The 13,047-nt window shown below is 59.5% G+C and overlaps 1 protein-coding gene across 6 annotated transcripts in view; it reads left to right on the forward strand.

The window, feature by feature from the left end:
* The window catches only part of FBF1 (Fas (TNFRSF6) binding factor 1), an 18,236-nt gene extending 7,374 nt beyond the window's left edge, over positions 1 to 10,862 (forward strand). For 3 of the 6 annotated variants that reach the window (XM_005884252.2, XM_005884253.2, XM_014531849.1), the window contains 20 exons: positions 161 to 299; positions 406 to 539; positions 1,026 to 1,125; positions 2,099 to 2,581; positions 2,679 to 2,807; positions 2,969 to 3,057; positions 3,226 to 3,284; positions 3,993 to 4,121; positions 4,255 to 4,355; positions 4,482 to 4,688; positions 5,526 to 5,633; positions 5,721 to 5,860; positions 5,940 to 6,058; positions 6,950 to 7,072; positions 7,159 to 7,344; positions 7,764 to 7,940; positions 8,030 to 8,167; positions 8,279 to 8,396; positions 9,338 to 9,456; positions 10,066 to 10,862. In XM_005884252.2, the coding sequence (XP_005884314.1) occupies positions 161 to 299; positions 406 to 539; positions 1,026 to 1,125; positions 2,099 to 2,581; positions 2,679 to 2,807; positions 2,969 to 3,057; positions 3,226 to 3,284; positions 3,993 to 4,121; positions 4,255 to 4,355; positions 4,482 to 4,688; positions 5,526 to 5,633; positions 5,721 to 5,860; positions 5,940 to 6,058; positions 6,950 to 7,072; positions 7,159 to 7,344; positions 7,764 to 7,940; positions 8,030 to 8,167; positions 8,279 to 8,396; positions 9,338 to 9,456; positions 10,066 to 10,149 (2,882 nt within the window). In that variant the 3' untranslated portion in view covers positions 10,150 to 10,862. Of the gene's footprint in view, positions 1 to 160; positions 300 to 405; positions 540 to 1,025; positions 1,126 to 2,098; positions 2,582 to 2,678; positions 2,808 to 2,968; positions 3,058 to 3,225; positions 3,312 to 3,992; positions 4,122 to 4,254; positions 4,356 to 4,481; positions 4,689 to 5,525; positions 5,634 to 5,720; positions 5,861 to 5,939; positions 6,059 to 6,949; positions 7,073 to 7,158; positions 7,345 to 7,763; positions 7,941 to 8,029; positions 8,168 to 8,278; positions 8,397 to 9,337; positions 9,457 to 10,065 lie in introns of all 6 variants that reach the window. The other 3 variants (XM_014531850.1, XM_014531851.1, XM_005884255.2) reach the window with 3 other exon arrangements.
* The last annotated feature ends 2,185 nt before the right edge of the window (positions 10,863 to 13,047 follow it).

Genomic DNA, 13,047 nt, shown 5'->3' on the forward strand with positions numbered 1-13,047 from the left:
AGTGGGGCGGGTTGGGGGGTCAGGTCTTGTGGCCGACCAGGCGCTCGATGCCTGCTGCCCCAGCCAGAGGTCAGGGTTGCAGGGAAACGCTTCCCCCCACCCCTCCGAGCACCAGCGCTGAGGGCCGGATGCCTGCACTGTGCCCTGTCCTGTCGCTCAGGTCCCTCCATTCCCCTCACTCCTGGGGACACCCCCGTCCGGAAGAAAGAAGAGCTGCTCTTTGACGATGAGGACGACCTCATGGCCGCCCTGGGGTTTGGAGACAGCCCCAGAGCAGAGAGGAGGCAGCCAGGAGACCAGTAAGGCCCTTCAGAGGGCAGGGGCCCTGGCCGAAGCTGGAGGGTGGGCACAGCGTGCCCCCAGGAGCCCCTCTGTTCACACGGACCAGCCCTGTGTCGCCTGTAGGGAAGGGCCCCGCCCTGCTCGCTCCAAGCTGGATGAGCTGCTGGGTCGAGGCGCGGCCACCACACACCTGGCTCGTCTGGGCACCGGGGAGCCCCTGGAGCTCAAGCTGGACAGGAAGTGCCAGAGGCCAGAGGGTGAGGAAGCTTGCGGGACAGGAAGGTGGGGGGGGCCCGAGAGCAGGTTTGGCCACAACCCATAATAAGCACTAAGCTTTACATCGGGACCCACACGCTGTGCCGTTTACCGAGGAGACGAGTGTCATGAAGTAATAATCACCACGTTCCATGCTGCTGCTTTTACTTTATGGCATTTGATCCATAAGGACAGTGTCACAGCTCACTACGTCCTCCACCTGCTCAGTGTGAGAACCATGCGGTGTTGCTCAGGCGCCACCCAGGGGTTGACGCGTTCTCCTCACACACGCAGCTCGGGCCTCACCTCCAGGCTGTGGGGCTGGGCCCCGCTCGCGCTTCAGCCGCTCCCCACGGTCTCCCAGGGCTGGATGGGTGACACCCAAACCCTCGCCCGCCTCTGGCAGAGCAGCCTCGCCTGACACGCCCGCTGCCAGGACAGAAAGCTTACGACACGCTGCCCTAGATCACAGGCTCCTTCATTCACAGACAAAGAAGACACCTGGGCCAACGGGGACTTCACCTTTGGGGCCTATCAGCCCACCGTGGGCTCCTCCGAGGGCCGGCAGTCCCGCCGGCAGCCAGGCAGGTAGGCAGGCCTCACCCTCCCACGACAGTCCTGCTGGGAGGCCACCCTGCGCTGCGCAGGGGCTGGGGCTCTGCGGGTGTGAGGGAGGAGGGAGGCCGCCCAGTCCCACCTACACATACAGGCCCAGTTCGCTCCCAGCCTCCGCAGAAGGAAGAGAATGGACTGAAGGAGGGTTTTTTCCTCCCAGTATAGATTTTTTAAAAATATATTTTATTGATTTTTTACAGAGAGGAAGGGAGAGAGATAGAGAGTTAGAAACATCGATGAGAGAGAAACATTGATCAGCTGCCTCCTGCACACCTCCCACTGGGGATGTGCCTGCAACCCAGGTACATGCCCTTGACCGGAATCAAACCTGGGACCTTTCAGTCTGCAGGCCGACGCTCTATCCACTGAGCCAAACCGGTTTCGGCCCAGTATAGATTTTAAACTTTGTATTTTAAAATAATTTCAAGCTGACAGGAAGGTTGTCAGAACAGTCAGTACAAAGAACTCCCTCCTGCCCTTCGCCCAGACTTCGCGGTTGCTGACATGCCATGTTGGGCGTATCGCCCTTCTTTCTCTCTAAATAACCCTCTGCACACAACGCGCTTCCAGTCCCTGCTGCCCGGCCAGAGACACACAGGCAGTGGCCGGGTACAGGCGCTGGGAACAAAATGACTGTTGTGGAAACCACTTGACCAGCTCTTCCCTCTGGGCGGGCGCGCCTTGGCTGGCATTTGGGCCTGGTCACTGCACGGGGGATTGTCCCGGTTCCTGCGATGGGTTTAAGGTGTCCGTGCTGCCGTGCTGCCCCCTGAGCGGTGTGAGCACCACGTTCACAGGGCCTCAGGCTGTGCCGAGCCCCTGGGCACCCCAGGCTCCTTGGTGTGGGCCTGGCAGTCTCCCCGCTCACCGCAGAAGGGAAGACCGATGGGGGCTCTTGGGACAGGCTGCTTGCCCTGCCCTAGACCCCCTCCTCTCTGTCTTGAAGTAGGTTCTTTGCAGAAGATGGCATAGACCTCAAGGGAGAACCAGGCTCCAAGCAGGCGGCCCCAGCGACCACCAGCCCCTCCCCACCCAGGAAGGGAGGGGCTGACTGGTTGGGCCTCAAGGATGAAGATGAGGACCTGCTCCCTCCCTCTCCCACCAGAGAGCCTCGCAGGAGAGGCTCCGCACTCCCGACACCCTCCGTGCCCCATCCCGAGAGACAGCCTTCTGCCCCAGGCCCGCGCTCTGCCCCAGCTGGGCTGCCCCTCTCCTCCCCCGGGGCACAGCCACCACCCAAGGGTGCAGATCCCCCTGCCAAAGCCAGCCGGCCTTCCCAGCCGGGAGTGTCTGCGGAGAAAGAGGAGGAGGACTGGCTGAGCCATGCCTTGTCTCTGAAGAAGGCCCGAGACCTGGCCAGAGAAGAGCGTGCTGCGGCCTCTAAGGGCCAGATCTCGGTGGGGGCAGCGGGCCAACCCCCTTCCAGCAGGTACGGGCTCGGGCTGCTGTCTCCAGTGGAGGGAGGACTGGGCCGGGTGCGGGAGCACCACCTCTTCCCTGTGCTTCCTTCCCTCTGGGCTGCACAGGGGTTTGGACTTGGGAGGAGAATTCCTTGGCCAACCGGTTGCGAGCCCGCGAGGGCTCGAGCCAGCAGCTGCTGGAGGGACCGCAGGACCCGCAGCACTAAAGCCGCCTGGCCAGCCTGCCGCCTCGGGGTATGTCTGCAGCCAGGGCTGGGGGTGAGGAGAGGCTGGGGGCCCAGCCAGGCCCATCTCTGCTCACTGAGGCCTCACTGTGAAACTGCCACCCACGGCCTCTCCAGCTGAGGGGATGACCTGTTCTTTCCTCACCCCCCACCCCCACCCCGTGTCCTCAGGGCCCCCGTGACTTGGAACCCAGCCTCCTTGGCCCTCTATGCAGGCGACTTAAAGAAGGACACAGTCCCTGGAGGCCTCTCTGGCACTGGTTTGTTTCTGCTTTGGGGGTAAAATCTGGGTGAGAAAGAGGCACTTTGAGCTTCTTTCGGGGCCCCCAGGAGACAGGGATGCTGGGACGCACACGCGCGCGCGTCCTGGAGAAACAGAGACAGACCTTGGGCCTCCTCCAGCTCAGTTCTCTACTGTTTGTTTTCAGAGCCTGCAGTGCGTTTCCTGAGCTCCCAGGATCCCACAGGGCCTGCTGGGCCGGTCCAGGTAGGGAAGGCGGACAGACAGGCACAGGTCTCAGTCCCATGATGCTGCTTCCCGCTCAGAGGCGGCGGCAGTGGTTCGACCTGGTGGCCTGCAGGAGGTCAGAGAGCGCACCGACTCTCCCACCAGCATTCCCTGCACTGAGCCTTGTCGGGCAGAGCTGGTGCCAACTGCCAGCACCGATGGGGAGTTAGAGGTGGTACCCGGGCGGCGTGGCCAGGATGCTGCATCCGAAAGCAGGGCTGCAGGTGCCTTGCTCCATCTAGAAAGCCGCCTCTATCCTGGCCACCCTCCCTCCGTGCCTCCACCTGCTACCCAGGTGTGGCGTCACCTCTGACCCTGGGCCTGAGGAGGCCTCGCCCCACAGGAGCATGTCCCTGGTAACCCAGGGCCCTTTTGGAGATGGGGGTTGGTGGCAGGAAACAGGCTGACAGCAAAGGCGTGTCGTAAGCTTTTGTCGCCATTAAGACTGCTGGGACGTAGCGTTTGTCCAGGAGTCTGACCACTGTGGGAGGCTGTTGTCCTGAGGAAGGAGGGACCACGTGACTCTCCGGGGCCCCTTCCTCTGCTTCTTGGTGTCATGTCCTTGGCCCCATCTGCAGCCCCCGGTCAGGTGCAGGGCCTGGGAGGCTCAGTGAGCAGAGGGCCCGAGGTAGCTGAGCTGCTGCGTCCCTGCCCCTGCCGAACCTGGAGCATGTCTCACCTTCTCAGTCCCCGCTGCTGGGCGCAGGGTACCAGCAGCAGCTCCTGGCCGCGCAGGTGCAGCTTCAGAGTGGCACCGCCCAGCTCCAGGCGGAGCTTCTGCAGAGCCAGGCTCGGCTGGCAGAGCTGGAGGCCCAGGTGAGGGTCTGGGCCCGGGTGAGGGTGGAGGCGGGGCTGCGATGGGAAGGCGTCACTGTGCGGCCGGAAGGCTCCCCCAGGGACCTAAGGGACCTGCCTCCCACCCCCCACGCTGTCTCTCCTGCTGTCTCAGGTACGGAAGCTGGAGCTGGAGCGGGCCCAGCACAAGCTGCTGCTGGAGACTTTGCAGCAGCGACACCAGGCCGACCTGGAGCTCATCGAGAATGCTCACAGGTACCCCTGCCCAGGGCCTTCGGGGCTCCCCAAGGCTCCTGGCCTGCCCCAGCCATGTGCTCGGGGAGGCCCTTCCGGTGGCCGCCCTCACCTTCTGAGCCCCACAGCTGGGTGTTCTGTTGGCAGAAGCCGCATCAAGGTGCTAGAAACTTCCTACCAGCAACGGGAAGAGCGGCTGCGGAGAGAGAACGAGGAACTGTCTGCCCAGTACCTGTCGCACTGCCAGGCGGCCGAGCAGGCCCGGGCCGAGCTCACCACCCAGCACCAGCGGCGCTTGGCGGCCGCTGAGCAGGAGAAGGACCAGGAGGTGGAGCGGCTGCGGCAGCTGCAGCGGTGAGGGCCAGGGCCAGGCGGGCAGGGGAGCAGGCTTCTAGGGTGGCCAGGGCAACCTGATTGCCATGACACCTCGAAGCCGTGCCTCTGAACCGAGGTGAGCACCCAGGCCAGCACACTGACCCATCCCGCCCATGAGAGGGGCATCGCCCTAGAGAGTGGGGTGGGTGCCCACAGGGCTGGCTGGGCTGGGCCTGGCAGCAGCAAGCAGGTGGGCTAACTTGGCCCAGGTCAACCCCCTCGCCCGCTGGGCCTCTCAGGTCTAGCTACTCGATGGACCCTGGTGTGGTTTGCACTGGGCGCCCGGCATGGCGATCTGGTTGCCTTTCTAGGTTAGAGCGGAACTAAGAAAAGGTGCACAGGGCGCTGACTGATGAGGCAGGCGGCCCGTAACACTCATCAGGGTCCAGGCGCACCTGTCTTCCTCCGCGTGAATGACGGGAGGAACAGCCCCTTAGAGCAGCGGTTCTCAACCTGTGGATCTCGACCCCTTTGGCGGTCGAACGACCCTTTCACAGGGGTCGCCTAAGACCATCCTGCATATCAGATATTTACATGACGATTCATAACAGTAGCAACATTACCGTTATGAAGTAGCAACGAAAATAATTTTATGGTTGGGTCACAACATGAGGAACTGTATTTAAAGGGCCAGAAGGTTGAGAACCACTGCCTTAGAGAGTGGATGTGGCATTAAAGCACCAAGACCGTTAAGGCTGACAGCCAGGGAAACTGAGGCAGTGCCCGGAGAAGAAAGGGAGGCCTGGGAGCACTGTGCCGGAGGCACGCTCCTCCCTGGAGACGCTGCCCACAGCCCGCCCTCCCACGGCCCTGCAGGGCCTCCATCCTGGAGATGCGCAAGGACCACGAGGAGCAGCTACAGCGGCTGAAGCTGCTGAAGGACCGAGAGATCGACGCCGTCACCAGTGCCACTTCCCATACGCGGTATGTGTGTGGTCCCGAGGTCCAGGCCCTGCCCACCCAGGGGGCGGTGCTGGGGTCCCCAGGCCAGGGTGACCGGATCCTCCCCAGGTCCCTGAATGGCGTCATCGAGCAGATGGAGAAGTTCTCCAGCAGCCTGAACGAGCTGTCCTCCCGTGTGGAGGCCTCGCACCTCACCACCGCCCAGGAGCGGGAGCTGGGCATCCGGCAGCAGGACAAGCAGCTCCGAGGTACCGCATGGCCTGCCTCCCGCCCCTCCCGTCTCAGTGGGAAGGTGGGCGGACACTGAGTGTCCTGTGGGCTGCCCAGCGCTGCAGGAGAGGCTGGGCCTGCAGCAGCGGGACATGGAGGAGGAGCGGAGCCGGCTCCAGCAGGTCATCGGGAAGATGGAGGCCCGCCTGAGCGAGCAGAGCCGGCTGCTGGAGCAGGTGAGCCGTCCTCCCTCCCGAGGGGCCCATCTCCCAGAGCCCCAGGGATTGTCAGTGGTACCCTGAGCTCACCTCCTGGGCCTCGGGACTTCCCTCTGCAATGTCTCCTGCCCCTTCCTGCCCCGGCCCCCCCATCCCCACCTCCGCGAGCGCCCTCACCATGGCCACGAGCCCCTCTGCCCAGCGCTGCATGTCCCACTTTCTTCCCAGGCACTTGAACCTGTCATGACGGCTGGTGCCTGTGACATTGGGAAAGATGTTGAACTCCCTACATAGCTTACATATAAGAGGAAGCTGTAGTCTTTAGAAAATACCTTTCCTTTCTTTTGTACTAGGTTATAACATGATACATTTCACTGAAAAAAATTAAACTACAGGAAACAATAAAGAAAACAATGAAAATCACCCACTAGCCAGAGAGAGCCCTGGTGCTGTCACGGTGCCTGTGGAGAGCAGGGTGCAGCTAGAGAGGGTTCCGTGTCCTGGACCTGTTTGTTCAGGCCTCACTGGGTAACTTTACGAAGCCCCTGCCTCGGGCCGGGCCAGTCCGCTTCATGCTGTGTGTGCCCTGCGTTCCCTGGCACGCGCAGTGTCATGCCCACCCGCTGCTTTGTCTGCTTGGCTGACGGGAGACAGGCAGGCGAGTGCCGTCATTGGCAATTCAGGGGCCGGGAATGCTGCTGCCTCCGGAGCTCCCAGCAGAGGGCCCTGAGCCTCAGCCCGGTGCCCTTAGCCCAGCGGTCGGCCGAGTCCTCCTCGCGTCCCTCGCTCGCGCCTCTCTGGAAAGGAGGTGTTGGTGACGTAGTGTGGGGGGCGCAGGTGGCTTTGCGCTGCAGTGAGGCCTGACGGGGCAGGTGGAGCGCCGAGGGCTCACTCCCAGCCCTGCCCCAGGAACGCTGGCGGGTGAGTGCCGAGCAGTCCAAGGCCGAGTCCACGCAGCGCGCCCTGGAGGAGCAGAGGAAGGTCCTGGCCCAGCAGACGGCCATGGAGCGGGAAGAGCTGGAGAGGGCCAAGGTGAGTCCAGCCACACCGTCTCCAGTGGCCATCCCTGCCGTGATGCCTGAGGACACCCACCCCTGACCTTTGCACCCTCGTCCCAGAGTGCCTTGCTGGAGGAGCAGAAGTCCGTCATGCACAAGTGTGGGGAGGAGCGGCGGCGCCTGGCGGCCGAGTGGGCCGAGTTCTTCACACAGCAGAAGCTGAGTAAAGAGAGGGCCGAGCGAGAGGTGGAGTGGGCGCTGCAGGTGGACGCCCAGCGGGAGGGCACCCTCATCAGCCTGGCCAAGGTAGAGCCCCGAGCTGCCAGCCCTGCCCTTCCCTTCCGGTCCTCACTGTCTGCTCCTCCATCAGGTTGGGTCAGCTCAGCAAAGGGCACAGCAACAATAATCATATAATAGTAACAGCTTCATTCTGCTGGCCTCATGCTTTACACACATTGCTCATTCGATCCTCATCAATCCCCAGGACTTAGACAGAAAAAAGGGGGGTTCAGAGAAGCTGAGCCCAGGGGTGAGGTAGCACAGAGGCATGGCCCTGGGTCTCCCTGACTGGTTCTGGGACCCCCTTACCCCGCCCCCTTCTCCCAGAATCAGGATCAGATGGAGCCACTGCAATGAGGCGGGCGGGCCAGGGGCTCCTCAAACCCTGAGCAGAGCCTAGTTCAGCTCCCGAGAGGACACAGCAGTGAAGGCTTTGCCGTCTCCAGGAGCAGGCAGAGCTGAAGATCCGGGCAAGTGAGCTCCGGACCAAGGAGGACCAGCTGGCGGCCGAGAGAGAGGCTCTGGAGCGGGAACGGGAAGAACTGCGGCGGGAGAAGGAGCGGGTCAGCGCCGCCGCCCTGCGCGTCAGGCTCCGCTCCGAGGAGATGGACAAGATGAGCCAGGTTCCGGCAGCTCGGCTGGGCGCGTGGCCGGGGCTTGGGCAGTGCCCTGTCCTCAGACAGCCTGGCTGACCCAGGTGGTCTCCCCGCAGGTGGCCTCGGAGAAGTACCAGGAGGGGGAGCAGGCATTGCGGGAGGCCCGGCAGGTGCAGTCAGAGCATCAGGCCCGGCTACAGCTGGTGCAGCAGCAGCTGGAGCGGCTGCAGCAACAGGAGCAGCACATGCACCAGGCAAGGCTCCCCCCCACCCCCACCCAGCTCCTGCTCCCCCAACTGGCTCCACTGACCCCCCCACCTCCAGACCCTCACGGCCGTGTCCTTCTCTCTGGGGACGGGGGACAGGAGCGTCTGAGTCTGGCCCAGCAGAGGCTGCAGCTGGACCATGTCCGACAGGACCTGCCCTCTGGTCCCGTGGGGCCACTCGCCCAGGCCCAGGGCCTGGCAGCCTCCGGCCCGAGTGGTAAGTGGCTCCGGAAGGATGGACTTTGACCATCGGGTGGGCAGTGCCAGGAGCATCCTGCCCACACCTCCCTCCACTCAAGTGAGGGGCTAGCCGGTTTTAAAGTTCTCTCGTTAAAACATCTTGACACAAGGAATGCATGTCCATTATAGAAAAATACATTTGGCCCCAGCTGGTTTGGCTCAATGGATAGAGCGTTGGCCTGCGGACTGAAGAGTCCCAGGTTCGATTCCAGCAAAGGGCACAGGCCCGGATTGCGGGCTCGATCCCCAGTGTGGGGCGTGCAGGAGGCAGCCAGTCAGTGATTCTCTCTTATCATTGATGTTTCTATCTCTCTCTCCCTCTCCCTCCCTCTCTGAAAGCAATAAAAATATATTTTTAAAAAATACATTTGGAAATAGAGGGAAGAAAACTTTTAAAATAAAATGTCACTCTCAACTGCACACTCTAGAGACAACCACTTTTAACGTTTTGGTGCGTGGTGTTCTAGACTGCGTCAGTTTTAAAAACAAAATTGACATCATATCATATACTGTTTTGTACCTTGATTTTTTAATTTGGAAATATACATATAGAACATGTTTTCGGATCAGAAATTAAACATTTAACCATACTTTTTAATCAGTATAAGCTTCCATTAGGAGGCTGTTCCATACTTTCAATGATTTTCTACTGGGTGATTTTTTTGTCACTAAGAAAAACAGCACATCAGTGAAAATCTGTACATACGTCTCTGCACTTTTGCCTGATTATTTCCCTTGAATAAGTTCCTAGAATTAGACTTTCCACGTAAAATCCCCCGAGCGTTCTCAAAGCCTTTTGAGAGTTGGTGGAGAAGGGGGGTCCTCGGTGCACCCACCGCGTGGTAAGAAGGCCCCCGGGAGACAGGCTGTGGCCCCCCTGCCCTCCCATCCACACATGGTCCCTGACCTCCTCCTCAGCCTTTTCAGCCATCATGGCTCCTGCTCCCGCCAATCCTCAGGGCATCCAGCCATCAGCCACCCTGGGCTCCTCGCTTCGCCACACCAAGCTGGTGCTGCTGCAACACACAGCCGAGCAGGTAAGCACCCCATAGCAAAGGCGGACGCCACCCAGGCCCGCCACTCCCCCTGGACCGGGGTCCTCGTGGTCACCTTGGTGACAGGCAACTCAGGGCAGTCAGAGAGGAGCACGTCCTGGCCCTGAGGAGGGCTGGGCCCACCCCCGGGAGGGGACCGTCTCAGACCTGTCCCGTCGGCCAGGTTCTGTTCGAGCCATTGCATATTCTTGCCAGGGACCTCACAGTAACCCTGTGATAGCAGTGGCAGCACTTCCACTCACAGCACTTCCTGTTTCAGGCTCTGTACTGAAACATTGCCCTCCCCCAGCCTACAAGGCAGGTGATGCTCTTCTCTCTAGTTTGCAGACAGGCTTAGAGAGTGACGTTATGTACTAGCAAGTGGCCTTGCCAGAACCTGGTCTTTCACTCCAGTGCGCCTGCTCCTTCCAGGCCCCGCTTCCAGCTCACAGCTTCCCAGAGCCAGGGAGTAAGTGGGGAGGGGCCTGGAGTGAGGTCTGGCCTATAGCACCCGGGGACCCACCTCACTCAGTCCCTTGAGCCTGTGTCCCTGTTCACGGAAGCGGTACAGGAGGGGGCCAGAGGGGGTGCTCACCCAGCTCTGCCTTTCAGGACCAAGACTTCTTGGAGAATGAACAGTTCTTCCTGGAGACCCTGAAGAAAGCCTCCTACAATATGACATCCCACTCAGCCTAAAGGGCCCTGCTGCCTCCTCAACAGAAGACTCGGACCCTGGCACTCTGTCCTAGCGCCCCCTGGCTGCCAGCTCCAGGGAGGGGTGCCCAGGGAAGGCTCTGAGATGCCCAGGGCCTGATAACAACTCTTCAAGTAGATAGGGTATAAGGGCATTCCCACCACACCACCGCAGCTGAGGCAGGCAGGTGCCCCCAGGCCTCGGGTTTGACAATGGCCTCTGGGGAGACACAATGCTGAGTGTCTCTGCCCCCAGACACTGTCAGCTTCAGCTTTGGTTCTCTGGACCCCTCCCCTTGTCAGTAGGCAGGTGGTTGAGGGATCTTGTCACCTGGGCCTCTTCTGAGGCAGGGGGTCTTCTCCAGGGATGCCCCGAGCAGCCTCCTGCCCTCCCACCTGAGGCCAGCAGAGACAGCACAGGGCCCCCTCCCTAATGGGGACGTGGAGGCGGACCACGTGTTTTGAAGGGCCTCTGTCCTCTTGGCCATGGGTGGGGGTGCAGGGGCAGGAGAGGGTGGGAATCGCAATTACTTGTGAATTACTTGGAAGGAACATGTCCTGGTGAGCACGAAGGCAGAGGCGGCGAGCTGAGTGGGCCCTGAGCAGGCAGTTTGTGTGTCTGTCGCAGAACAGCTTTCGGGGGAACTTACTTGTTTACCCACAATCTACAGCCTTCATCTTGGACCCATTAAATTGCTATATGTTTTTTAATCCAACTACCTTTCATTTCTTGCCATATTGGGTTCAGAGATAGCCCTTCTCTTTCTGGTTCTACAGTTTCACTCTGTATGTGCGTATCCACAAACAGAACAGAATGTTGATTTGTGTGTTTACAGATCTCTCCAGCCCTGGTCAGTGTGGCTCGGTTGGAGTGCAGTCGTTCCATACACTGGAAGGTGGTGGGTTCAGTTCTGGGTCAGGGCACGTGTGGGTTTGATACCTGGTGCATGCAGGAGGCAGTCTACTAGTGTTTTGATGTTTCTCCCTTCCTCTCTCTAAAATCAATTTTAAAATACCTAAAATTTAAAAAATATCTATATGGTATTATCCTATAGTAGAGGCCCAATGCACGAAATTCATGCAAGTGGCTCGGCCCTCACAGTCATGGCAGCTGCCTCGGCCCTCGCAGCCCCAGCTTTGTCCGGAAGGTCATTCGGCTGTCCAGCTAATTAGCATATTATGCTTTTATTATTATCTATACTAATAAAAGGGTAATATGCTAATTAGACTGGACATCTTCCAGATGCCCTTCTGGACAAAGTCATGGTTGCGGGGGCCGAGGCAGAGGTGGTTAGGGGTGATCAGGCCAGCAGGGGAGGGCAGTTAGGAGGCAATCAGGCCGGCAGGGGAGCAATTAGGGGGTGATCAGGCTGGCAGGGGAGAGTTAGGGGGCAATCAGGCCAGCAGGCAGAGGCAGTTGGGGGGCTATCAGGCTGGCAGGCAGGGGAGCAGTTAGGGGGCGATCAGGCTGGCAGGCAGGGGAGCAGTTAGGGGGTGATCAGGCTGGCAGGCAGAGGCAGTTAGGGGCAATTAGGCCAGCAGGGGAGCAATTAGGGGCATCAGGCTGGCAGACAGAGGCGGTTAGGGGCGATCAGGCAGACAGGCAGGCAAGCAGTTAGGAGCCAGCAGTCCCAGATTGCGAGAGGGATGTCCTGGATTGGAGAGGGTGCAGGCTGGGCTGAGGAACTCCCCCCCCCCCACACACACACACACATACCCCGTGCACAAATTTAGTGCACTGGGCCTCTAGTAGATAATGAAAGGCTAATATGCAAATAGACTGAATGGTGGAATGACCAGTCACTATGATGCACACTGACCACCAGGGGGTAGATGCTCAATGCAGGAGCTGCCCCCTAGTGGTCAGTGCAGTGCTGCTCAGCCAGAAGCCAGGCTCACAGCTGGTGAGCACAGTGGCAGTGATGGGAGCCTCTCCCACCTCCGTGGCAGCACTAAGGATGTCCAACTGCTGGCTTAGGCCTGCTCCCCGGGGGTGGGGGGAGGGGGGAGCCTAAGCCGGCAGTCGGATATCCCCCGAGGGCTCCAGACTGGGAGAGGATGCAGGCCGGGCTGAGAGACCCCCTCCCCCAAATGCACAAATTTTGTGCACCGGGCCTCTAGTATTTATAGTACCAATAAACTTTGTTTTTCCCAAACTTTTTTTTTACATTTAACCTTGTTTCATGTAGCTGCAATTCATGAATTTTAACTACTGAATACTATTTCATTGTTTGAATATACCAGGGTGGGGGAGGGGGGAGCCTAAGCCGGCAGTCGGACATCCCCCGAGGGCTCCAGACTGCGAGAGGATGCAGGCCGGGCTGAGAGACCCCTCCCCCAAATGCACAAATTTTGTGCACCGGGCCTCTAGTATTTATAGTACCAATAAACTTTGTTTTTCCCAAACTTTTGTTTTTACATTTAACCTTGTTTCATGTAGCTGCAATTCATGAATTTTAACTACTGAATACTATTTCATTGTTTGAATATACCACTACTCATTCTTTTGCTAATGGACATTTATGGTGTTTACAGTTTTATTGGGATTTTATTGTAAACAATCGGGCCACGACAGTGCTGGACATGCCACCTTGGCATATATGTAAGCACTTCTCTAAGGTAAATACTAGAAGTAGAACTTCTAGGTCATAGAATATGTGCTTAACTTTACTAGTTAAAACTGTACTAATTACTGGCAAATTGCTCTGTAAAGCAGTTGGACCAATTTACCCTCAAACAGTGGCCTTCAATGCCTATTTAAAACTGGCCAGGCCTGGGACCTCCCGCCTACAAGCTACACACCATGGCCAGAGGGTCTGAGGCTCAGGGAGCTCCGCGCATCGGGGCATCTGCCAGGCCGGGCCTACCGCCCCGGGTCTGTGCTGCCCCCCGGTGGCCGGC

This window comes from Myotis brandtii, unplaced genomic scaffold (assembly GCF_000412655.1).
Source record: "Myotis brandtii unplaced genomic scaffold, ASM41265v1 scaffold825, whole genome shotgun sequence".
NCBI classification, from domain to species: Eukaryota; Metazoa; Chordata; class Mammalia; order Chiroptera; family Vespertilionidae; genus Myotis; species Myotis brandtii.